General features: G+C 38.4%; 1 protein-coding gene across 4 annotated transcripts; it reads right to left on the reverse strand.

Moving 5' to 3' along the window:
• Positions 1-3,314: 3,314 nt before the first annotated feature.
• CLNS1A (chloride nucleotide-sensitive channel 1A) lies at positions 3,315-23,660 on the reverse strand. 4 transcript variants are annotated; one of them, XM_087433495.1, is made up of 8 exons: positions 23,484-23,660; positions 17,404-17,540; positions 13,015-13,116; positions 12,267-12,374; positions 10,980-11,153; positions 8,754-8,804; positions 6,665-6,754; positions 3,938-4,086 (listed from the first exon to the last, which is right to left on the reverse strand). In XM_087433495.1, exons 1-7 carry the CDS (start codon positions 23,606-23,608, stop codon positions 6,687-6,689), a joined length of 765 nt encoding a protein of 254 aa, XP_087289621.1. In that variant the 5' UTR covers positions 23,609-23,660; the 3' UTR covers positions 3,938-4,086; positions 6,665-6,686. The 4 variants fall into 4 exon arrangements, with proteins under 4 accessions (XP_087289623.1, XP_087289620.1, XP_087289621.1 ...); XM_087433497.1 differs by lacking the exons at positions 6,665-6,754; positions 8,754-8,804 and adding an exon at positions 23,121-23,181 and having other exon boundaries at positions 3,315-4,086; positions 23,484-23,623; XM_004434033.2 differs by lacking the exon at positions 8,754-8,804 and having other exon boundaries at positions 23,484-23,659.
• Between the last annotated feature and the right edge of the window lie 928 nt (positions 23,661-24,588).

Consider the following 24,588-nt stretch of genomic DNA (forward strand, 5'->3'; position numbering starts at 1 on the left):
CTGATGTGCAAATTTATCTATAGGATAAATCCTTTAAGTGGAGTTTCTGGGTCCAAGAATATGTGCATTTTAATTTTGACAAATAGTGTGTCCCTTAGCTTTTATAAAAACCTTTCTTAACTTTTATTATACACAATCTTGTTTGTTTGTTTGTTTTTTAAGATTTGGGGTTGCAATAGACAGCTGTAAATTTTTTGCAAGTCAGCATCCTTCCTATTTGAGGTAATCCACCACTTTGAGAATCTAGGCAGGGGCAGTGCCTTCCCAGTACAGAAGCTGAAGGGGCCAGATACTCCGTCTTCTGTCCCTGGCAACACACACAGTGCCAATCAGGACTTTACAGTGACTGACTCCAAGACATGGGGGCAATTAAGAAATCAGTCTAACAGCAGCAGAGGAATCATAACATCTTAGGTAAACCTCTTCTAGTTCCTAACCTTTTTATGAGCCTGGTTTATTTTAGCTTTCCTGTCCATTTTGTGAGCTACCAGATACTCTTCTAATAAATTTCTTCTGCTTAACTTAGCCAGATTTGGATTTAATTACAACCAGAATTTGGGCTAATTTTGGTCATACTTTTACCAACATAAATTGCTGCACTACCCTCATATGTGCACATACATTATAAAGGCTTAGACTGCTGTATTTTGGGGTAATACATATTTGCTTTTCTTCATAATTCTGTCGGCTATTTACTGCTGCTATTGATACGCCTGATGCAACCACCCCTTTCTCCTTTTCTAATCTGTTGCATGACTAGAAACTAGATGCTCAAGTACACTGGACCTGTTTGTAGAGCAGTAGAGACTTGCAGTGAAGGCCTAAAGGTCCTATGAGAAAAAGGCATATTTCATCACATCTATTTTAATTGCTCAGTGGATTTTTAAATTTCAGACTTCTCAGACATATTCTAAGAGCTGAGTTAATGTTGTATTTGTAGCTTCTTTCTGTTATGAAAAGAAGTAATTACTACTATTGGTAATAATTAATATTTATTGAGCCATTTTCTAGGCACTGTTGTTTTAAGTGTTTTAGTGATTCATATACTCTTCAAAATAAAAAAAAAATCCTAAGAAGAATTAGTTAACCTATATATACTTTTCATTAACCTTCTTATCCCCAGGTTATGTATCTCTATTTTCTTTATCTTAAAATTATGTTAAAAATTCTGACTAGGTTCACTGCTCTCCCACAAGTTTTTCTGGTTTCTCATCTGAAATTATGAAGTCTCCCACATTAGATATTGGTTTTATTTATGTATATATGAACAGACAGCATGAGATGCTAGTGAAAATATGTTTCAACTTCAGCTCTTTCGTCAAGGGATGGCAATAATTCTATTAGAATCCTCATAAGAGATTTGCTTAGAATTTAGTTAATATATATTAGCTACAGAAGATGGGTACCAGATGTTGATTTACCCATTCTAGAAATACTTTTAAAATAGGATTTGCATGAGAATTAGCTATACAGTTGTGATACTATCTGAAATCCTGCAGATAAATCAAATTCTATTTAATCTCTCTCTGAACAATGAACAATCACACTTGTCTTCTAAAAGTAACGGGCTATATATACTATGATCATCTGTGCATAATCTCTCATCTTTACCAATATTGGCAAAGATCCTAACAAGATCTCAAAATACATAATCTACAAAGATTTAAACAAGCTTATTTGAAAAGTATCAATATCTGACAAACTGATCTGAGGGAGGAGAAAATCCACTGGGATCTTATGTTAATGAACACATTTTTTAAATGATAGAATCTAACAGATGACCATTAACCTTGGTCTTTAGGGATATTTTACATAGCTCACATTTTGGGAGGAAAATGCCTATGCCTTTTCTTTACATTTTCTCTCAATCAAGGAACAGGAAACAATTCCAGCAACCCTAAAATTAAGCTCAAACAGAATCAATAAATGTTGGCTTGCTAATCATTATGAATTTCATTTTTAAAAAGTCTGACCTGATCTTTTTTCTCACCTTCTCCTATTTTCTCAGAGTCAGGGAGCAACTGACTAGTATTACCGAATGTTACAGTTGAATCCTTGGAAGTCATTTAGTCTGTCTAGTCCCCTCATTTTACAGATGAGGAAATAGGTCAAGAGAGGTTAAATATCTTGTCCGCCAAGCTAGAACTAGATGCTTGGTCTCCTCCATCTCAGTTGACTGCATTATCCACAGTACCAGGCTGACCACAGCAGTGCCTACAGGAAACACTGCACAGAATCTCCTTGACATTTTGTTGATACGTTATCAGAACACTTTATGCTTCACGGAAAGTCATGATTACAAGTTTATGAGCGTGACTTTAAAAAAGAACTCAAATAGAATTTCTAAGATCAGCCCAGGAGGATACCAACTTCTTACTGAAGAATGGGTAAATGTTTAGGATAGAATTATGAGCGCTGCTGAGACTGGGAGCAGAGAAATTTGGGAACTTCCTGTGCTGTACTGAAATTCTAACATTGAAAACCCTGCAGTAAAGAGAATTTGCTTCCTTTCAGCTGTTGGTAGATGGTAAGGCTGTATGACGTTTTGGAGCATATGCTAAAAAATCACTGCTCACCGTCTATATGACCTTAAGCATTGCTTTATCTCTGTCTATAACTCAGTTTCCTCATCTCTAATGTGGGATAATACCTCATAAGGTAGTTAAGAATATTATATGCATAATGTATATAAAGAAACCAGGACAGTGGCTGGAACAGAATAGGTTCCAGTAAATTTCAGTTTCCATTTCCAAGTTGCCCTTTTACTTGCCTATTGTAACAAGTTCAGTATTTCTGCAGTCTGGTCAGAAAAAGGAAAATTTGTTTCTTTCAGTCTACCATGAAGGATGAGTGAGACTAAGTGAAAGGGCTGAAAAGAACACTGGGCTTAGTTAGTGGTGACAAACTAGAGTTTAGAGACTAATTAGCCAAGTGATTCTGAATAGCTTTTCTAACTTTATTTTTACGGTCATATAATGTTACCAAAAGTCCAAGTATAAAGCCATAATTACAAATCTGCCTTATAAATACCCAAGTGTCTGTGAAAACTAAAAATTGAGAGTTGATAAATAGTATAAGAAATTACTCCTGATCCAAGTGGAAGAAGTAGAAATCCCTTGAAATGTGTTAAATCCTTGCCCTACTAAATATTTGTCAGACGCTCTAACTATACATTTTCCTATTCATTTAATGTTCATGTTCTCAACAAAAGTCAAACAAAAATAAGACCAACAAGATGCTCATTTTTTGCTAGCATTAATTTTTTAAAGAAACATTTTTCATTAATGGTTTAGTCAAGAATGAGAGCACAATAATATAGAAAACCTAGATTTATTTGTTAAGCTATTACAAAGACAAAACAATTATCATCTGAAGTACTTTGAGGACTTCATCCTAATTTCACTTGTTCTGTTACAGAAACTGACCTAAGAGGTTGGAAATTAAAGGATATAACCTAAGCGGTTAAAACAGAAGGGACTGGTGAAACATGGTGAAAGGAGCAAAAGCTACTCAGAAGCACTTGGGAGTGGTAGTATGCGTGGCTGGGATGTTGCTGAAGAGGCTCCCTAGAGATGCCCGAATGAATTCATCTGGGTCCCAAATTAGTAAAAAGACCCTTCTCCTGTGGAGCATGAGCAGAGGCCAGGACTCCTCTGAGATCTCTCTTTCTTTTTAAGGGATAAGGGTATCTTCCGGCCCTAAAGGGGTACATCTTAGATTCAGCCTCTCTCTTTCCCATCCAGTCTACCTACACCTCCAAACGCCTGTGCATTTTCACCACGTGGGCCTGCTAGGTTACAGAAGATGCATACAGTGAAGGTAGGAGGTATACGCCTACTCAGAGGGTATCTAGACACAGAAAGTTCTGGGGTAAATGATAAACTACAAATACCCTCTTGTTAAGTTAATTCACCTTTGTTAATAAAGGTCATAGTTTCTTCTGCTGGTGACAACTTGTTGTCTCAGTATAGTCTGTCTCAAGAAAGAACTGGTTCAGGTGAGTTTTGGAGAAAGAAAAGACTTTCATCAACACCCACTCCACAGTGGAAGAGGCACCAAGTTCTCTCCTACAGTTATGAGCAGAATCTGAAAAACAAAAGGTTTACAGTGTTTGTAACAATAGTAGCTATTATTTATTGAATGCCTCATCAAGAGTGCCAGGGGACTTAGATATATTATATCTCAGTCTTTGCAACAATCCTGCCAGCTAGTTATTATCATCCCCATTTCTCAGATGAGGAAACTGAGGATCAGAGAAGTTATATGCCTCGTCCAAAGGCACAGAGCCCTAAGTGGCAGAATTGTGATTCCCCCATTCATGTGCCTTTCCCTTCAGACCAGTTCATGCACTGAGAAGTCCTAGTGCCATTATCTTGAAATTTTTAATGGTTGCACACACCCTCTAATTATTCCTTGTTCATTCCTTAAAGGCGAATACAATTTTAAATGATTAAAAATTTACAGACATTGTTCAGAATTTAGGTCAATTATCCAGATGAAGAACTTGTATAAACTTCATGAATAAAATATTTCCCCACTCAAGCTGTAGCATAAAATGAAGAGAAAACAAATCATCAGCTCATTAGAAAGTCTGTGGCTACTGAACGGTTATTTCACCACAAAATTACATTACAAAGAATCCTAAGAATTCTCGCCAGGGAATTGCAGAAACATCCCATTTGTGTAATCAGCAGTGACATACCAAATGAGTTTCTCATAATCCTTATTAATAGAGTGGTTGGTGTTCTCTGAATAGTCTATTTTTCAAGAAGTATGTGAAAGCCAGATTAAAAAAATCTGTTTTCCAGTTTCAATAAAAGTTACTAAGTAAGTATCAGGAACGTGAGAAATAAGAATACGAGAGATAAGGGAAGAAGACTTAAGCTGGTACCAAAAGATTTCCCATGAAATAGAATAGTGAAGTACTGACATCTGGAACCGTGATATCTGAAAATTAAAGGTAACAGAGCTCTAGCAACATGAACACATAATTTTAGCTAACTGCAGAGGAGACACTGCTGATTTTAGACCATATGGCTACCAATGACAGAAGTAAATGTTGTGGAAATAAAAATTAAGTATTTAAGCAAAGAGCTATAAATCACAGAACTCTAAGAGATTATTTTCTGATAGTTCCACTGGCAGCATCTGAGAGGAAAGCAGAGCTCCATTATCACAGCTCATGGTTTGTATAAGAAGCAACGTTATATTCACAATGGCAATAATTTGGAAGGTAAATGGAACTTGGAATAACGAGGCATCTCACCACCTAATTGGATGACTGACAATGTAGAAGAGTCAAGCCAAAAGATATAAATTTTGCCATGCTATTACTATATGCTTTAATAAAATAAAGGAACTGGATATAAGTAGCATCTCAAAGACTGGAAGACAGTTAGTATTCAGGAAAACGCTATAAGGTCAGAGGCAGGAGGACACTGTAGTGGGGAAAGAGGGACGACAACTGAACAATGTGAAAGTCTTACAGCTTATAAAGGAAGGGTGATGAGGATTCCTAGTCCTAGCTCTGTATGATGTGAACTGGCCACATGACCTTCAGTTATTATCTAACATACAGTTGAGATACTCAAGCTGGCAGAGGACAATTTATTTCTCAAGAGAAACATGCAGTGAATAAATAGGGACAAACTTCAGACAAAGCTCATGAGAATGTGTCAGAGGAGAGAAAAATGGCAGTGAGCTCCTATGTCAGTAAGGAAAGGAGGTATAAAGCAACTCCTATGTCAGTAAGGAAACGATAGCTTTTGGACAACTGAACGTGGGCTTGTTACAGTTTGGCAAATCAGCTTTGAACATAAGGTGCCCAGAATGTTGGTCCTCCATTATTTTCAGAAGGAGGAAAACCAATACAATATTATGATTAAAGGCTTAAACTCAGCTTGAAATTACTTCTACTTTCTCCATAAACTAAACAGCAGTGAGTTGCAGCAACCTATGCTTTGTGTTTTTTAATGAACAAGTTAAGATTTCAAACATCACAAGTGGGAAAAGGTGACTCCAGACCAGACCAGGACATGATCTCAGGCTCTGCTGCTCCCAGCTGAGCCAACCAGAGAGACAGAGATCTCCGTTTTTTTTTATTTTTCATGAGGAAGATCAGCCCTGAGCTAACATCCGATGCCAATCCTCCTTTTTTGTGCTAAGGAAGATTGGCCCTGGGCTAACGTCCATGCCGATCTTCCTCTACTTTATATGGGACGCCACCACAGCATGGCTTGACAAGCGGTGGGTTGGTGTGCGCCTGAGGTCCAAACCTGCGAACCCTGGGCCGCCGAAGCGGAGCGCACGCACTTAACCGCTACGCCACCGGGCCGGTCCCAAGATTTCCGTTTCTCAACAAAGGCCTAATGTCCTTCTCCTGAGTTCACTGAAGATGGGTGTGTCTTATTTTTCCATGTACTCTCAGTGCTTAGACCAGAGCTTGGCATGTACTAAGTGCTCAGTAATTGTTAACCTGACTGTCACCCTCTTTGCAAACCTTGATTTCTTAGGGGAAAAAAACATAATTTTCGATAACTTCAGAAATGGATAACTAACATTTCCCCAAACTGCTGATTTTATAGAGTTCTCTTGAATTATGAAAATAAAAATTATTTCACATGATTTTCATGTTCAGTGACAAAGGAGAAAATAAATTACTCACCCCAAAGCAGCATAAATCTTTTTCAGTGATCAACATCTGCATCTTCAAACTGCCCAGCAACTGTTGGTGTAGTATCTACCTCCATCCCATCTGAAGGAAAAATTAACCGCTGAGCAATAGTCTAACTGAGTGCTTCAGATAGGTAAAGATTCAACTTATGTTTCGCCCAGAAGGAAACTAGTGCCCTCTGTTGGTAACAGTTGCCATTTCTTTCTCTTATGAAAATTAAAGTATCAAGGAACAAACTGAGAAAGAAAAACGGCCACATGTGGATTTAGACCAATTTAAAAATAGTCTATACGTTTAACATTTACTTTGTAAATTCTCCACCTCAACACTAAAATAACACTAGGTAGGAACTTTCAAACGCATAAGCCTCAACTGTTCACTCTTCATAGAACTGTGCTCAGTATTCACAGTGTGACTATTTTTTTAAGATATGAAGTCCTATCCTTACAAAGCTTACAACATAATTCAAGAGAAAAGACAAAGTAAGTAAGCAAGGTTCTTGCTTATCTTCCTGTTTTTCTCATCTCATTAAAAAGGGGGGGGGAGGAGATAAGAAAAAAAGCCCCCCGGAAAGAGTTGTCTACACCTGCTTTCTCCACTTCCTCGGCTCCCATTCACCCCTTGACTCTTCAGCCCACCACAAACTAGCTTCTGCCTGCAGCCCGTTGGCACCCCACCACCTGGACATCCAGGAGGGCATGCAAACATAACACGTATCTAAAAATTAACTCATCATCTTCCCACATGGAAAATGCTTTTCAAACAGTCTTGCTAAAGGATACCTCTTACCTGCCCAATCCAGAAACCTGTATCATGTCTCTAACTTCTGTTGCTTCTATCTCTTAAATATCTCTCTAATCTGTTAAGTCTTTTAACATTCACTGCCACTACTTAATTTAGGCCACTATCTCTCATTTAATTTAAAACTTAAGTTACTTAGGGTTTCTCTTCTTCTCTCCAGTATTTCCCTCTGCAATTAATTTTCCGTATCATACCAGTGTTATCTTCTGAAACACTAATCAAACTAAAATTCTTCAATGGCTTCCCACTGATCTAAAGGTAAAGTTGAAATTCTTTAAAACAGCTTTCAAGTTCCTTTAAGATACAGCCAGTTCACTACTCCACTTCCATCTGTTGCTATAATAACTTCCCTTTATACTCAGAGTTCTAGACATAATGAACTATTTCCAGTTCTCCAAAAGTGATTGGTCTCATGAACCTTTCCACATGGCCGATCCCTTTCCCTGCCTCTCTCCCCAACCTGTATGCAATCCCCCTTCACTCGGGTCATTTTATTTATCTTTCAGATCTTGGCTTAGATGTCACTTACTCCATGAAGGTAGAATCTCTCTCTATGCAGGCTGGTGGAAGGGCCCAGCTCTGATTCCACAGCTTCTCAAGCTTCCCCTATATCTCAATGCTCTATCACAATATACTGTTAACTGCCTCATTAGTTAATTTATTTTTCTCTCAGCCAGAATGTCATTGATATGAAGACAGTAACCTCGTCTCTGTTGAGCATTGCTGTATTCTCTGTACCTGGTACAGCAGCTCAATAAACACCTCTTACATAAATAAGCACATGAAGCCCTGAAATGCCACTAGTAGATAGCGTGTGTTTAAATGGCAACAAGATTGAAATTTACTAAGACAGCAGATCTCAGGTGTTCTCATCATACATAGACAAAAAAAGTAACTGTGAGGAGATGGATATGTTAATTACCCTGACTACAGTAATCATTTCACTATGTATATCAAAACATGTTGCACAGCTTACATATATACAATTTGTATTTTAAAAATTTAGAAAATAAATCAAATTTTAAAAAGGAAAAAGGAAACAAGTCTAAATAAATAAATAAATGGCAAAAAGAGTGATGTGGGTACTCAGAATTTTAAAGGACAGGGAATGGTGCAGGCTGAAGAAGGTTAATATACAGGCAGCTCTCAATATGCTAATGAAGCCTAGGAATAAAAGTCCAAAAAATCTCACTTTAACAAAAAGTGTTTGTGATCTTAAAATCGTTTGCTATAAAGCATTACATAAAAAATTGTACAATTAAAAATAAAAACAAAAAACCTTCAGTGATGAAAGGCTTTTCATCGTCCAAGGGCACTCTCCAGCCAATCACTGTAACAGAAAAAGGTAACATCTTGAATTCTTTCAGCTAAGAGTTTGGTAGAGCACCAGAAATCATCTGAGCCATCTCAGCCTAAAGCCTATGTTAGAGGCTCACCAGCTAGGGCCTAAAATGGAGAGGAGACATAAGGAATAATAACGTGACCCAAAGCTTACACTTTTCCGAATTAAAATATCTCAGAACTTCAGGACCCCCAGGTCAACATGCTACGTGCATGGAGATACTGACCACAGCATTGTGAGAGAAACATAAATGTCAATAAAAGAAAAACCATGGTAACCCTCTTTAAGAATATTTTGCATCTGGGCCGGCCCCGTGGCTTGGCGGTTAAGTGTGCACGCTCTGTTGCTGGCGGCCCGGGTTCGGATCCCGGGCGCGCGCTGACGCACCGCTTGTCCGGCCATGCTGAGGCCGCGTCCCACATACAGCAACTGGAAGGATGTGCAACTGTGATATACAACTATCTGCTGGGGCTTTGGGGGAAAAATAAATAAATAAATAAAATTATAAAAAAATTTAAAAAAAAAAAAAAAAGAATATTTTGCATCACTAAAAAGAAGTGTTAAGACTCTGTAGCAACATAAAATAATAACATATATCAAATACACGTAAGGGCCGGCCCCGTGGCTTAGCGGTTAAGTGCGTGCGCTCCGCTACTGGCAGCCCGGGTTCGGATCCCAGGCGCGCACCGACACACCGCTTCTCCGGCCATGCTGAGGCTGCGTCGCACATACAGCAACTAGAAGGATGTGCAGCTATGACATACAACTATCTACTGGGGCTTTGGGGGAAAAAAGGAGGAGGATTGGCAATAGATGTTAGCGCAGAGGAGGTCTACCACAGCAAAAAGAGGAGGATTAGCATGGACGTTAGCTCAGGGCTGATCTTCCTCACAAAATAAATAAATAAATAAATAAATAAATACATGTAAGATGCAAGAAGTGCTTATAAGAGTGCCTGGTATATCATTTTTGCATATTAGCTCATTTAATCTTCTCAGCACTTATTAGCTATTTGACCTCAAGCAAGTTCTGTGACCACTCTGTGCCTCAGTTTCTCCATCTGTAAAATGGGGATCATAAGAGCATCGAGGGTTCTTGAGAGGATTAAATGAGCAAATATGTGTAATGTGCTTAAATCAGGGTCTGGCACATAAGAGCACCATCTAACTGTTTTATTGAGGGTAGCAGGAACAGGATTAGAGACATCTGAGACAAAGACAGGGTTGTCTCTTCAGAGTCAGAGTGAAGAATTTGAATCTTATATGGTGAGTATCAGGCAATCACTGATGGCACATCCTTAAAAAGGAGTGACACAGTGTTCTCAGAAGATTAATATGGCACAGTGAGCTGGAGGAAGGGATGACTGAAGCTAAAAATTTACTCCTGTAAATCCAGTGTGAGAAGAAAAGGGCCTAGGTTTGGAGGATAGCAGTAGTAATAGCAAGGAGATCTGAAAGTCATTTAAAGGAAAAATCCATGGAATTCAGTATTGGACTGGATAAGGGAATAAATGGTAAAGGCTGAGTCGAAAGAATATTTCGAGATTTTAACTGAAATAGGATACTTAGAAAAGGGGACCAGTCCAATAGGGAAAATATTTACAAAGAAGTTTACAAGTATGAGATGACTGAAATAGTAACATTTAAAGCCACTTGTTTAAGGTCCAGATGTTTGTCACAAAAAGAGAACCCAACCTTCTTAAATGCTGCCTAGCCCTTTAAATCAACTGACTACCCTAGTTGTGCATATAATCATGTAGGAATCCATTTTAAAAGCAAAAACGGCAGCATCGATGTGTGCACACAGGCATATACACACATAAGCACACAAACAAAAAGACTGGAAAGACATGCAAAAGAAAATTAATAGACGTCTCTCAATTAGAATTATACTTGGCTTTTCATTTCTTCTTTGTGCCCATTTAAAACAATTTTGACTGTGACTCTAGACTATTATTGTAGTTAGGAAAAAAAGGAAAAAAAAAAATTTACATGAGAATTTCCATTCTAAGTAATTCTACATTTGCTTCCTACACTATAGAAAGTTAATTCCGAGATTTCTCTGCCTTAGAGTTTGCAAAAGAACCTAAGTCTCTCCATAACTTTCCTTGTTGCCCAAGTGACCACCTGACTGTTCACACTGAAGAGAAAGAAGGATACTCACCTTCATAATCTCTTATTGAATCTTCTGTCCGGACTCCAGCCATGTTATACTGGCTGCCCACAGACTGAGAAAGCATTCCTTCTAATCTCTCCAGTGTGGCTTGGCCTTCTGCTGTTAAGTGGGATAATCCTTCTTCATAGGTATAAAATGTAGGGATGTCTCCCTGCCCTTGTTCTAAACAAATAAAAAGTTTTTGAGCTATTATAAAACAATTAGGAAAAAATGGATAATCCATTTTGCATTTACCGAAGATAAGGTACAGTAAAACAGGCTTCCAAGAAAATACTTTTTGACATTCATTTAACACACAGATATAAGCCATCTGTTGAAAACAGAAATACAAAACAAATGTCCCTACCCTCTAGGATGAGAAGGGATTCCAAGAGATAATGAGACAGTGAACAGCAATTCCCAAAGAATCAAATGTCTGGGCACTAGAAGGAAAAGAGTATTCCTAAGGTCAGGAAGGCTTATATTAGCCCAAGGTGGGAATTTCACAGGTAAGTGCAAATTAACTTGATATTAATTTGTAGTGAAGGTTTTTTCCTGATTAAAACACACGCTCCTTTTAAAAAAATCAGAAATTCTGGGAAATACAAAATGGATACAAAAATAAGAATCACCCAAAAATCTCAGCCAAGATGAGAATGAATTTAGATACATAAAGGAAAATCCCAGAAATGAGTTTGTTTACGGCCAGGGAGTGGGTACATATGGAGGAGAGGGCTTTAGATAGCCAGACTGCTATAGATGAGACCAGTGAGGGAAGAAAAGAGAACAGCAGACATCTCAAGTTACGAGACTCTACCAGGCTAGTGACTGCATTCTGGTGTAGGGAGGCCAGGGGAAATACTCTTGGATAAATGAAGTATGACTCTGGGAAACAGAAATGACTTTGGCAGTGAGCTACCTGAAGGAATATGTTAAATAAAGATGTAGATGATACAGGTTTCAAGCGGTGGAGGGACAAGGCTTGTTCTCTGGGAGCAGCTGCATCAACTTAAAAGACTCTCCTGACTACCCACTTTCCTAACTACCATTTTCTTTCCTTCTATTTACCCATTTTCTACCCCCGGTAATCTCTACTTTTTACCCTTAAGTTTGGAAAGCCCAAAATTTTTTCCAATTTGGCTTAGACATAAACTGTGCCATTCACTTTTATTAATAACCATACTATATGGGTACTTAATAGAGATAGAGAACTATAATCACATATCCTTAGTACAAATAAATGCTTAAAATGAAACACCTACACACAAAAACCCTTAAAAAGTCCATTTCACTAACCATGTGCTTCCACATCGTATTCTTCTCCATCGTAATCATCTGAATCTTCATCTTCAGGATCCGGATGCAAAGCCTGGCATTCACACATTGCAGTGAACATTGCCTCCACTGAAGAAGAATATTAAATTGTAATTTATATTTTTTTCTGGCCAATTAACAATAAAAATTTAATAAAATAACAATCAGTGCAAATAAATTTAATGGGTAGACAAGTGGTATACTAGGGTCACAATATTAACAAAACCTGCCAAACTTCAAGGAGGATCAGTCTTGAAAAGTGCTTGATGGCAATGAATAAGTCACAAAATAATAAGAGCTCATTTCGAGATACTATTGAGATCTCTTCATGCCTGGCTGGATTTTCTGAGAAAAAGAGTCAAAGTCCTGGTCAGACTGCTGGTATCAGGGTGAAGCCCCTCTCAGCTGATAAGGCTCTTTCCAGCTATCCTTTGGAACTGCCATGATTTCTCTGCCCTCTATCCAGTGGGATTCACAGTCAACAGCATCAAGTCAATGAAAATAACCAGATTCCTCCATTCATAAAACATACCATGTAACATGGTGTCTACTATACTCTCAGTACATTCACAATCTTTAACATTAATAGCTACCTGGTCCTCAATATTACAGATGCTAAAATGAAGAAAAAGCAATAGAATGGAGGTAATGAGGGTAAAGGTGTGCATATGTATCAATGGGGGAATGCTTAGTACATAAGGGAAAAGAATCAATTCTACAGAACACTCACATGCTGATTTATCACTAGGCACAAATCTAAATTCAGCAATAGGTTCAACATCATCATCACTGTCTTCCTCTTCTTCATCAGCAACAGATTCTTTTGATTCTTCTAGAAACGGAATAAAAATAATTTCTTAGTGATGTTGTTTATTTGTTTTGATAAAAAGAAGCCTAAAAGAATTTCTTAAAGGATGCTTACTGATGTTATCTAAATACTGCAATTCAATTTTTACTTCAAATTATAAGAACATAGCGATTTTAGAGCTAAAAAAGACTCTGGATAGTCTCTCTGGTCTAGTCACACTGTACTTCATTGAACCCTAGGGATTCTGAGCCCCCTCGTGGTCATGGTGGGGGTGAGGAAACTCAAACAGTCAGGCGTCTAACAAGTATAGTTTCACTGTCATCTGCTTCTTTTACCTTTCACCTTGTACTAAGGGTTCAGCAGCAGTTTGTAAACCACTGACATGCTTCATCACTAACAATTTGCAGATGAGAAAACTAAGGCCCACAAAAGTTAACTTACCCAACAGATAATTAACAAAGTCTGCAGGCAAGAAAAAACTTCAAATGTTCAACAAAGAGAACTAGCACATGCTGCTGGTAGAAGTGGAAATCGCTACAACCACTCTGGAGATGTGCAGATCCTCCCACCCAGCAATTCCTCATCTAAGTAGTATTATGTACACAAGGGGTCTGCACACAAATGTTTACTGAAGTACTACATGTACTGGTGAAAATATAAAAAATAAATGTTCCTTTAAAAAAGTAAATAAATGTATTGTAATCTGGTCATAACATGTTTTATAGATAGCAGTTAAAAATGGACAAATGTGATTTATGTGTATCAAAATGGATAGATTTAAAAATAAAATACAGTGAAAAAGCTAGTTGCAGGATATATATAATACCACTTACATTAAAATTTTAAAAACTAAACCAAACCATTATATTGCTTGTGGGTATATGCATATTCAGTAAAATCTGAAAGCACAGACAGGAAGGACACACCTTCTTTAGGATAACGTTTAAATCTAGAGACAGAGAGTAGAGAATGAAATGGGGAGGGATATGAAAAGGATTTTAACAGTATTGATATAGTTTTATTTCTTTAAAACACTTGAGTAATTATGAAAAAAGGTTAAAACTTATGCTGGATATCAAATAATGAAAATTTTTTATTGCTCTCTGCACTTTTCAATGTTTGAATTATTTCATAATGAAAAAAAAACCCAGGTCAACAAAATACTTAGACCCAAAAACTTCAAAACTAATAATCTTAAAAATATAAATTAAATTTTGTTTAGTATATTAAAGTTAACATTTAAAAAAATGTTAATTCTCCATGCAGATGAAGCTGGAAAGGTATTCTTATACATTACTATTGAAAGTATAAATTGATATAAACTTTGAGGAAAGCAATCTGACAATACATGTTAAGAGCTTTAAAAATGTTTATTACCTTTAATGCAATAATTCTACTCATAGAAATCAATTATAGGGAGTATCCACTAAATTTTTTTTTTTACTTTTATTTTATGTCATACAAATTCACTGTAGAATAATGAAAAAACACAGATAAACAAAGAAAAATTTTAAAATGGCCCCTATTAACAGTTTTAAATAACAGATTTAATAGGACTTTTTCTGTCCAGTTTCTAATGTTATTATATTGTTAAATATAATATACATGTCCTCTGTAAATTTAAAATAATACAAAAATTCTGGAGAAATCTAACTAAATAGTTGAATACATTATGGTACAATCAAACTTTTCCAATGCATTTTTAAAGAAATGATATCATACTGTAATTATTATCCTATAACTGAATGAACATCACTTTTTAAATTATAAAATACACGCTGGTATAAAAATAATTGAAAGAGTCTAGATGGATTCAAAGGAAAAATTAAGATCCTACCAGCCTAGTTCCTCACCCTAGAAATAACCACTATTAACAGTTTCTTTTATATCCTTAAGAATCTACCTTAAGGCAATATATAGAAATGTAATATAGTTTATATTTTTATAATTAGGAAAAAAAATACAACCATGACCAACACTCATCATCTCATGCTAGATCACAGTACTGGCTGCCATACTTTCAGTCTCTTTAAACCTTGCTAAATTTTCAACAATGGGAATGAATTTTTAGTCATTTAAAAAATAATCTAATGCCCTCAACAATAAGCTGATGGTCCATTTTAAAGAGGTTTATGGAGGGAAGGCAAAGAGAAAAAAATCTGGAGTTTGGAGAACCAGGATGAGAGAAGCAAAGGCTGGGAAAATAGGGTCCAAGCACGTGTGACTTATGAGAAAAGTAGAGTTCCAGATAAACAGAACTGGAGAACTACCGAAATAAATGCGCCCCAGGAGGATTCTACTTTCTAGTAGGATAGAAAAGTCCTACTTACTTTACTAAGAATGGATTAATCAAAATCCCATCAATTTCAAGAAAATAATCTCGTAGAGCAAACGTCTAAAATGTCTACTCCAAGCCTACTGAATCCTTATTTCCTGGTTTGGGACTCCCACTATTTGCATTTGTAACAAGCTCCCCAGGTGTTTCTAATGTGCAGCCAGGCTTAAGAACTAGAGACTACTACAATCCCCTAATTTTTCTGGATAAAAGTGAGGCTGAGAGAGATGAAAATGACTTGGCTAGCAAGTTACTGACAGAGTCTTTTTATTCAGTGTGCTTTTCTCTGTAGCTAGCTTTATTCAAACCCTACCTCTCTAACCTTACTTTTTGATATGCACCTTGCCCGATGCCAATGTTCTACACTATTTACGGGCATTTCACACCAGCATGTGAAAGTGACCAACAAGGGTAACTTGCACTCTATTTCTAAGAATTTCTATGAATGAATGAGTGCTTTAAACAAAACACGACATATCATACTCTTGGTTATAAGATCATAGCTGTACTTACTTAGGTGGAAAGTGAACTTTAGTGCCCAATATATCCTCGTTTCAAAGTCTTAACGACGAGTCAACAGCTTTTACTCCTCCTTATGTGCTCTTTCAAACTTCTCTAGATTTTTATCTATCTCTGGACCCTTACCAATGGCAAGAGTTTGAAATCTTATAACAAACATCTTTTGAGATACAGTCATGCACCACATAATGAAGTTTCGGTCAACAATGGACTGCATATACGACAGTAGTCCCATAAGATTAACACCATAGAGCCTACGAGTGTAGTAGGCTACACCGTCTAGGTTTGTATAAGTACACTCTATGATGTTCACACAACAACGAAATCACTTAATGACCCACTTCTCAGAAAGTATTCCTGTTGTTAAGCAACGAGTGACTGTAGTTGAATCAGTCACTACCACTAAATGAGGCAGCGCTTGCCAAAAGCCCTAAAAATTACTAAATCATTAGTGTCATACTGAATATAAATGGTCATCTTATACCTGAAACCATATTAAAATCTCAAATTAAAGGAGCAATAGCTTAACAGGAAAACTCATGGGATTGTCTCTTACACACTATTTCAAAGAAAAGCAACCCATTATTTCAAAAGCAAAAGTTTACTAAAGGTGTGACAAATCTGCTTTCAACCTCCAAGTTCTGCATTTCTACAAAAGACAAACATATTAAACTAACACAATATAGCACATAAACTTCTTTAGTTACACTTACAAAAATCAAACGCAAATTTTTATTTTGTGTCTAACTTGTTTCTCACTCAGAATTCTTACAACCCATTGTTAATAGTCTAAAAAGTGGATTTTTTTATCTTTCTTCTTCTTTCACCAACTTCACTAGATTTTTATCAGTCTTTGTAGTTATCTCCAACAGCAAAAATTGGAAATCTTGTAACCAAGGGTTTCTCAACCTTGGCACTACTGACATTTGGACAGGATTAATTCTTTGTTGTGGGAGACTGTCTTGTGCATTGTAGGATGTTTAGTAGCATCCCTGGCCTCTAACTACTAGATGCCAGTAGCACTCCTCCCCCACTTCAGTCTTGACAATCAAACTGTCATTGCCAAATGTGGGGGAAGGGCAACATTGCCCCCCACTGAAAACCACTTCTGTAACAAAACAAAAAAGGTTCTACCCTAATCTCTGCAAAGCATCAAGTATACTGATGCAAGCCTCTAAGAGTGGCAAACATAAATGCCTTTACAAAGAGAATAAACAGTTAAACTCGAGGAAAAATTAGAAATATATCCACAATAACTGAATAATTCTAAGTGCAAATATATAGAAAATAAAAGGCAATGCCCAAATTATTTTACTGTGCTGAAATTTTGCTCAATAAACTATTATCCAAAATAGGCCAATGGCTTGAATATTACATTGATTATGATCAAAGACTGCTTTTAAAAACATAATACGGTATACTAAAGGAAGCTCAAGATTAAATTACACCATACATACCTCCAATTTTGGCATTCACCATAACATACAAATGCTCTCGTGGATAGGCATTTAGGTCCCTGGACACTGCATGCAAACTAATCGTGGGGTATTCCAGTGAGAATCCTAATCCAGAGCCATCTAACCAAGACAGGCGGCTGAAAAACATATTACAAGTAGATTATTTTAAGAAATTAAATTCTAATTTAACATCCTAAAGTTTATAAAGGTTCGCTTGGACACTTTTATGCACGTGAATAAATTCAAGCTTATTGTTTAGAGATACTCCTAAAGTAAGAAAATTTAGCAGCAGGAATTGAATTTCTTTAAGACCAATTCTGTTATGGTCTCTTCTTCTAGTTAAAATTTCAAATAGATTTGAAATGCGATTTTCCTTAAGTCACATCTGTGTTTCTATGCCTTTTATGCTTGTTCTTATTTGGAATGTCTTCAGGTGCCTTCTTTGCTTTTGCAAATCCTCTTCATCTGGTTAAGTCCCAGCTCCTCCAAGAGTCCTCCCTCCAATTACTGCAGTCCATAATAATCTCTTCTTTTTCTAAATTGCACTTATGCTCAGTAATACCACATTTAGCACTTAATTCTGTGGTAATGAATCTCACATGTACCCTGACAGAATGTGAGCTAATTGAGCAGAACCTGTCATATTCCTTTATTTAACAACATTCTTCAAAACCATTAGCACAGTGCTCAGCAGGTAAGTATGCAATAAACACTTGGGAATCACTAATTTCTCCACTAATCCTACATTAAATGATATACACATGAAAGGGCTATAATTATACTCACCAAGTTAGAAAATAATTATCACATGGAAAGACAGACTTTATGAAGGCTTTCATTTATTCTGTAGCTTTAAGAGAAAGCCACAGATAAGTAAGGTCTAGTTTTCCCCCAAAAGTGGGCAAATGCAAATATTTTATTGGCATAACAAAGGAAATATACCACCAAAATCAGTATGTTGAGTTTTGAGTAAGGGCTGATTAATTTTTTGGTAATACTTCACCCATCTGGAACTGCACCACTTAGCAGGAAAAAAGTAGCAAAAAAACCCTTAAGAAACCACAAAAAAATGTTAATGCAATATAGTGGTTGCTTAGCGCTAGACGGAAACAGAGAGTGACTGCGAATGGGTGATGGTTTCCTTTGGGGGTGATGAAAATATTCTAAAATTGATTGTGATGATGGTTGCACAACTCTGTAAACAGACTAAAAACCACTGAATTGTACACTTTAAATGGGTGTGCTATGTGAATTATCTCAATAAAGCTGTTATTAAAAAAAGAAGTTAATGCAATAAAACCCTGGTATCATTCTATTTTCTATACAATTTTAACAAGGCTGGCTGTCTAATTTCTAATCAAGCAAAAGCAAATAAAACAGGAGAACCTGGGACTCCCTTGGGCAGGAACGATGACAGTGCAACAGTCTGAGATCATTCATATTCAATGTCAGAGGAGGCTGAACTCTACACTGCAGCCTCCTAAAGAAAATCAATGTCTAAGAGTACAATATAAGTGTATGACACATGACCCTCAGGTAGCAAAAGCAAAGGCAGAATTAGACTGTGGTGATAATTGTACAACTCCGAAAATATCCTAAACCGTAATGAACTGTACACTTAAAAAACGCAAAAGCAAGAAGATATGTACTGTCATTTGGAAAGATTTCCATCCAACATGCTTATTAAAAAAAGAAAAAGAAAACCTGGGAGGCTTAAAGGGATAAATCTTAAGGATCTTAAAGTGGTAAAAGCTCTAGAAATGATTTTCCAGAATGACTCTTCCCACTGGTTCCAAAAAAATGGATATTATTATTGTAATTAGATTGTGTGCTGTATGTGCCTCTCCTGTCCACTGCTTTCCGCTTAATGAGGAGATGAAACAGTGCTTATGTATCATAGCAGTATTGCCAGTCCCTTACTAAAACTATATTATTTTAAGCAAATAGACTCCTTTTTCTCAACTCAAAAATCCCCTGGCATTACCACAATTAAGAAAGGAGTATTCCAAATTTGGGTGTCCAAACTGATTTCAAATATCCAGAGCCCCAAAACTTTCTTTAATGACTCAATTAGGAAACGGAAAAACTGAAATACCAACAAAGACTCAGTGCTGATCAAATTAAGGCCTTTACTTTAAAAAGCACATAATAACTGCTCTGTAGTTCCTTACTGCTGGCAGAACACCATGCTGCCTCAGCACAGCATTTCCTAGGGAGCTCTCATAATCTTATCCACAGACATGGATTATGCAGTCTACAGAACAGAAGCAAATTCCACCTAAAAGCAATATATACTCTGATCATTAAGTTCTGATTTTTATTTATTCTTCTCGTATATTCTAGAAGAAAAGCCCTCCAAAACCAAAATATCTAATTAACTATACCCAGTCCCAAAGAAAACACGAGTCACAAAAGGGAAAAACAAGAATTAGAAAGCCAGTAAACATGCAGAGGAATGTTCTGCTAACTTCCAATGCCTTTGCACAAGCATGATCCGTGTCCTTTACTCCCGGCATGGGGTGAAAAACAGGACAGGAAGGTAATAGACGTCTTGAATTTGGGATGGCTTAATTATTTGGTTTAAAATTAATTTTAGAATAAGTTATAAAAAAGCATTACTTGTAAATTTAAATTACCTATTTTTAATTTAATTACCTATTTTATTTTACCTGTTTCAACTGATCTACTTTAATGATTCATGCCTCTGTTCCCTTCCTTATTTGGATAAAAAGTCAACTTCCTATGAAAACTAAGCTTCTGAAATAAGCCTGAGAGTTCTAAATTTCTCAATACACATCTGAGAAACTATCTACCTAAAACCAAGTCAGACCCTGTCCCTCTTTGCCTAAAATCCTAAAGTAGTTTTCCCAAAGCCATCAGGCTATAAGCCAGGCTCACGAACACAGTTCTCTCCTTGCCCAGCTTTATTATTTTTCCACTGTCTCTCTCATTCCCTCAGATAAAGGACTGCTAGATTGTGAGTGTGTGTACAAACACATATACAGTCAAGCGCACTTCACGACAGGAATACGTTCTTTTTTTTTTTTTTTACCCCCAAAGCCCCAGCAGATAGTTGTATGTCGTAGTTGCACATCCTTCTAGTTGCTGTATGTGGGACGAGGCCTCAGCATGGCCGGAGAAGCGGTGCGTCGGTGCGCGCCCGGGATCCGAACCCGGGCCGCCAGCAGCGGAGCACACGCACCTAACCGCTAAGCCACGGGGCCGGCCCAGGAATATGTTCTAAGAAATGCATCCTTAGGCTATTTTGTTGTGCGAACATCACAGAGGATACTTACACAAACCTAAATGGAATAGCCTACTACATGCCTAGGCTCTATGGTACCACCATTGTACATCCAGTCCATCATTGACCAAAGCGTCGTTATGCGGTGCATGACTGTACATATATACACAACATCCAAATTCTCACCCTTGCCTCTGAGCATCCCCTCAGCCCCACCTCATTCACCTGGCTAACTGTTAATCCTCATTTGTCACATCCTCTAGGAAGCCTTCCCAGTTTGTTGAGACCTTTATTCTACCAAGTCTTGGAAATGCTAGGTGGGAAAAAACAAAAAGGGGAAAGAGACCAAGGAGGTAATAACGAGTACAGAGGGATCACAGAGGTGTCCAAGGTACTGGTAATATTCTATTCTTAACCCGGATGGTGGATATACAGGTGTTAGTTTAATTACAATTCTTCAAACTTTACATATATAATTGATGTTCTTTTCTATACGTATTTTTTACAAAAATATTCCTTTTTCTTTTTTGCTGAGGAAGATAAGCCCTAAGCTAACATCTGTGCCAATCTTCCTCCACTTTATATGTGGGTTGCCACCTTAGCATGGCTGATGAGTGGTATAGGTCTGTGCCTGGAATCCAAACCCAAAAACCCAGGCCACCAAAGCGGAGCGCACCAAATTTAGCCACTACACCACGGGGCTGGCCCCTCAAAAATATTTTCTCAAGGAAGAAATGTAAGATATTTGTTAGTGAAAAGTTGAAATAAAAATTTTTTTAAAACAAGAATTTAAAAGAGTTTGTACTTCCTCAGTGTGCTAACTGTATTGTGGTTATACAGGAGAATGTCTTTGTTCTTAGGAGATTTTTGCTAAACTATTTACAGGTGAAGTCTGCAACTCTCAAATAGCTCAGGAAAAAAAAGAGATAAATGTGGCAAAATGTTAACAGCTGATGAATCTTTGTGACGGGTCTATGGGTATTAATTAACAACACTTGCAACTTTTCTTTAGGTTTGAAATTTTTCAAAATTAAAAAACAAGTATAGGATTTTACCCAAAAAGGAGTTGTATTATAGAAAGAAGAGCCAATATAGAGAGAAGCCATGGAGGAAAAAGGGATTGCAGGATTGTGTAGTGGCTAGTAATATATTTGTGCTTCAATCTCCACCACTTAAAAGAAACTGCTCTCCCAAGATCATTCAAGATCTCATTGTCAATACCCAACATAAGCTTTTCAGATTTTACCTTATTTGACGGTTCCTCCTTCTTCATTTCTCTACTCAAGTCTCTTCTTCCCTAACCTACCTTTTAATGTGGATATGTCCCCAACTTTCTATCCTTGGCCGTCTTCTCTCCTGGGGACTATAATCTATTCCCATGAGTATGCTAACACTTATACTAATGATTTCCAAATCTCTATCTTTAATACCATTCTCCCAAGATACACACTCATATGTCCGACTAATCCACACATGTCCAGACCAAACTCATTATTCTGCTCCTCACCTCAAACTTGTTTTTCCTCGCATCCACGTTTCCTATCTCAGTGACTGACCAAAAGCCTAAGCTTTGCTCAATGTCTAGATTTCTCTCTAAATCAAGGATTCCTGGGTAGGCCCCGTGGCTTAGCGGTTAAGTGCGCGCGCTCCGCTGCTGGTGGCCCGGGTTCGGATCCCTGGCACGCACCGGCACACTGCTTCTCTGGCCACGCTGAGGCCGCGTCCCACATACAGCAACTAGAAGGATGTGCAGCTATGACATACAACTATCTACTGGGGCTTTCGGGGGAAAATAAATAAATAAATAAAATCTTAAAAATGAAAAAATAAATCAAGGATTCTTTACATTTTTTTTGTGCCCTCTGTGGTAGGCAGAATTTTGGCCCCCATGACCTTCATCCCCTGGTGTTAAGCCTATGAATGTTACATTACATGGCAAAAGGGGCTTTGTGGATTTAATTAAGGTCACTAATCAACTGACAGTAAAATAGGGAGATTATCTTGGATTATCTGTGTGCGTTCAATGTAATCACATGAGCTCTTAAAAAAAATTTTTTCTCTGGCTGTTGACAAAAGTGATGCAGCAGAAGGGGAAGTCAGAGAGATCTGAAGGACAGGAAGGATTCATTGTGTCACTGTTGGCTTGATGATGAATGGAACCATATGTCAAGGAAACAGAGACCTTAGCTCTACAACTGCAACATTTAGGCCATGTCCATCTGACTGTGAAAGTACAAAGTGCTGCAGGTAGACAAATAAAAGGGCAATTCCTTCTGCTGAATGGAAATGGGAGTCAGAAATGGGAAGAGAGTCAGGTTGCTCTGGATATGACCCCAGCCTGCGTGGGGTTGAGGGTGTTCCTCTCCCCACCCACACCTACAGAAGAAAATCTATACTCCTTAACCAAACTTCCAAAATCCTCCACAATCTGCTCTAAGCCTACGTATCCCGCCCAGGGTAACACTTCCCGCACCTGTTCATCGGAGAAGACAGGCACATCGATGACTCCAACTCACGGTCTGGAAGTTCAGAACCTTAAAACAAAAGCTTGAGTAAAGAACAACGCACGCACCAGACCTCCGGTAAACAGGCGGGTAAAACCCATAATCAATGAGAACTCCGTCTGAAGAAGAGAGAAAGGCAGGCTCCGAAGGAGAGGACACTAGAACAATCGAGTTTTCCTCCCAGCAGAGGCATCCCCGAGGCGACACCGAGCACGCGCGCCCCCTCCCAGCAGCCGCGAGGTCGCGGTCTCGCCCCCGCTCCTCCGCACCGCCCGCGCCGGCATCAGGAAAGCGGCGCGCAGAAGGCCGGCACTCGGGGACAGGGACCCTACCTCTCAGCGATGTACAGGGTGCCGGTGCCGAGGCCCTTCCCGTTCAGCACAGCCTCGGTATCCGGCTGCTGCTGCCGGAGCCCCTCAGACGACCCGGGCGGGGGGAAACTCTTGAGGAAGCTCATTGCAGCACTGTGCGCCTACACACACGCCAGGAGGTAGCCGAAGCTCAGGAAACCCAGCTCGCTGCGTTCCGCCCCGGAAGTGGTGGCAACTACCCCGGAAGCAACTTGGTCTGCTCCGGAATTTGAGCGCCAGCCACCATAGAGACGAGACCTTCTAGGGCAAGCTTTCGGAGGCCTGAGATGGCCTGGCCCAGTTTGTCACGTGACTCCCCTCCCCTTTGCCATTTCTAAGGCTGCAGGCTTGTAATAATGGAAGGTTCTTCCCGACGTCCTACTTCAGGGTTGTCACAGCAACCCTGTGAGAGAGGAAGCACAAGGAATAATAAACTCTTTTTTCTACAAAAGAGGAAACAGGTATCTGAGACATGGAGTCCCTTGCCTGAGGATGCACAGGAAGTAGAGACCACACTCATCTAGAGGTCAGAGGTCTCCTGACTGGGTTGACAGCTCTTCTCACCTGGGCCCGCCTCATCCCGGCCTGTTCACATCTCAGCATAACAGCCATGCCCCAGACATCAGTCTAGGTCCTGACACCACCCTCGTGCCCGAGCCACGTATCCCCACGTCTCTTGCGGGCAAACGAGCCCAAAGAGGTCAGCTCCGGGTGAAGAGCTGCCTGCGTCAGTAAGAATTAGTCCACCAGATTTGGAACTATTGCTTTATTTCTTCGTTAGGCACTGAAGAGCAAAGTAATAAGAGCAATAAAAACCTAAAAAATAATCATAATAGTAGATAAAGGTAACCGAGTGTTATGTGCCAGGCATTGTTCTAGGCACTTCCCCCGCATTATTTCTGCGTTTCCTCTTTATGACAACTATATGAGAAAGTTATTATTATTGATGCAGTTTTACAGATGAGAGGTCTGAGGCATTAAACTCAAGACCAAGAGTTTAGCCATGAGAATTCTAGTGGAATTCAAGTTAGTCAGTCTCTCTAGGTGCCACTTGTCTTGCCTGTAAAATCAGTATAATCATATGTGT

Source organism: Ceratotherium simum, chromosome 7 (assembly GCF_057802395.1).
Source record: "Ceratotherium simum simum isolate JZ-2026a chromosome 7, ASM5780239v1, whole genome shotgun sequence".
Classification (NCBI taxonomy): Eukaryota; Metazoa; Chordata; class Mammalia; order Perissodactyla; family Rhinocerotidae; genus Ceratotherium; species Ceratotherium simum.

Coding starts and splice junctions, on each gene's coding strand:
- CLNS1A (XM_087433494.1), bottom strand. CDS start 23,608: ATGAGCTTCCTCAAGAGTTTCCCCCCGCCCGGGTCGTCTGAGGGGCTC. Junction 12,375..13,014: donor GCCTAGTGATAAATCAGCAT/GTGAGTGTTCTG, acceptor ATTCTTCTTCAG/TGGAGGCAATGTTCACTGCA. Junction 11,154..12,266: donor ATACGATGTGGAAGCACATG/GTTAGTGAAATG, acceptor TTATTTGTTTAG/AACAAGGGCAGGGAGACATC.